The sequence below is a fragment of the Sinocyclocheilus rhinocerous genome, unplaced genomic scaffold (assembly GCF_001515625.1).
Source record: "Sinocyclocheilus rhinocerous isolate Xijiao unplaced genomic scaffold, SAMN03320098_v1.1 scaffold2647, whole genome shotgun sequence".
In the NCBI taxonomy this organism is placed as follows: domain Eukaryota; kingdom Metazoa; phylum Chordata; class Actinopteri; order Cypriniformes; family Cyprinidae; genus Sinocyclocheilus; species Sinocyclocheilus rhinocerous.
In genome coordinates, this window is record NW_015639108.1 from 6,203 (window position 1) to 7,638 (window position 1,436).

General features: G+C 44.6%; 1 protein-coding gene across 1 annotated transcript in view; it reads right to left on the bottom strand.

Annotated features, from left to right (window-relative positions):
- Window positions 1–982: 982 nt before the first annotated feature.
- LOC107751012 (thimet oligopeptidase-like) overlaps window positions 983–1,436 on the bottom strand; it is a 10,506-nt gene continuing 10,052 nt past the window's right edge. Inside the window, exons 6-7 of the mRNA XM_016566587.1 lie at window positions 1,300–1,432; window positions 983–1,207 (exon numbers count right to left, since the gene is read on the bottom strand). Coding sequence (XP_016422073.1) covers window positions 983–1,207; window positions 1,300–1,432 — 358 coding nt within the window. The remainder of the gene's footprint in view (window positions 1,208–1,299; window positions 1,433–1,436) is intronic.

The following is a 1,436-nucleotide window of genomic DNA, read 5'->3' on the forward strand; positions in this document are numbered from 1 at the left end:
CTCACCATCTTGGAGTCCTTCAGGTGTTTTTTAGCAAACTCCATGCGGGTTTTCATGTGTCTTGCACTGAGGAGAGGCTTCTGTCGGGCCACTCTGCCATAAAGCCCCGACTGGTGGAGGGCTGCAGTGATGGTTGACTTTCTACAACTTTCTCCCATCTCCCGACTGCGTCTCTGGAGCTCAGCCACAGTGATCTTTGGGTTCTTCTTTACGTCTCTCACCAAGGCTCTTCTCCCCCGATAGCTCAGTTTGGCCGGATGGCCAGCTCTAGGAAGGGTTCTGGTCGTCCCAAATGTCTTCCATTTAAGGATTATGGAGGCCACTGTGCTCTTAGGAACCTTAAGTGCAGCAGAAATTTTTTTGTAACCTTGGCCAGATCTGTGCCTTGCCACAATTCTGTCTCTGAGCTCTTCAGGCAGTTCCTTTGACCTCATGATTCTCATTTGCTCTGACATGCACTGTGAGCTGTGAGGTCTTATATAGACAGGTGTGTGGTTTTCCTAATCAAGTCCAATCAGTATAATCCAACACAGCTGGACTCAAATGAAGGTGTAGATCCATCTCAAGGATGATCAGAAGAAATGGACAGCGCCTGAGTTAAATATATGAGTGTCACAGCAAAGGGTCTGAATTCTTAGGACCATGTGATATTTCAGTTTTTCTTTTTTAATAAATCTGCAAAAATGTCAACAATTCTGTGTTTTTCTGTCAATATGGGGTGCTGTGTGTACATTAATGAGGAAAAAAAATTAACTTAAATGATTTTAGCAAATGGCTGCAATATAACAAAGAGTGAAAAATTTAAGGGGGTCTGAATACTTTCCGTACCCACTGTATATTGCGCGATAAGTCGATATATTGATTATTGCGACAGGCCTACTCCCCCCCCAAAAAAAAAATTGGTTCAAAATGAGACTAGAAAAGTGTGAGTAAACATTTGACTTATTCACTTATAGTTATAGTGTGCGATCAGTTTAAGATTTTATTTGTGAAAGTGACCACTGTGTGTTCTATGGTCACCTGTGTTAGCAAGTCTAGACTTCATGAGTTTGTCCAGAAGCTCCTCTGGAATGGGGTTTCCTGTTTTGTAGTGCTTGGACATGCGCTGCAGGGGCTCCTTCTCCCAGACCCAGTTCTCCAACATCTGAGACGGAGCTTCCACAAAATCCCTCTCCACATGAGTCCCACTGAACATCGCAAAGTTGGTCTGAACAAACAGAAGAACATCGGACTATATTTAATCTTCACAGACTGCAAATTAGATGCAACCTAAATGTCATGGAAAGCCTTATTTCAGACCTGAGCACAAAGCTGGTGCATCACATGTCCAAACTCATGGAAGTACGTTTCCACTTCATCGTGCTGCAGCAGGGACGGCGCGTCAGCGGTGGGCTTGCTGAAGTTAGCCACCATGGCAGCCACCGCCATCTGCCTGG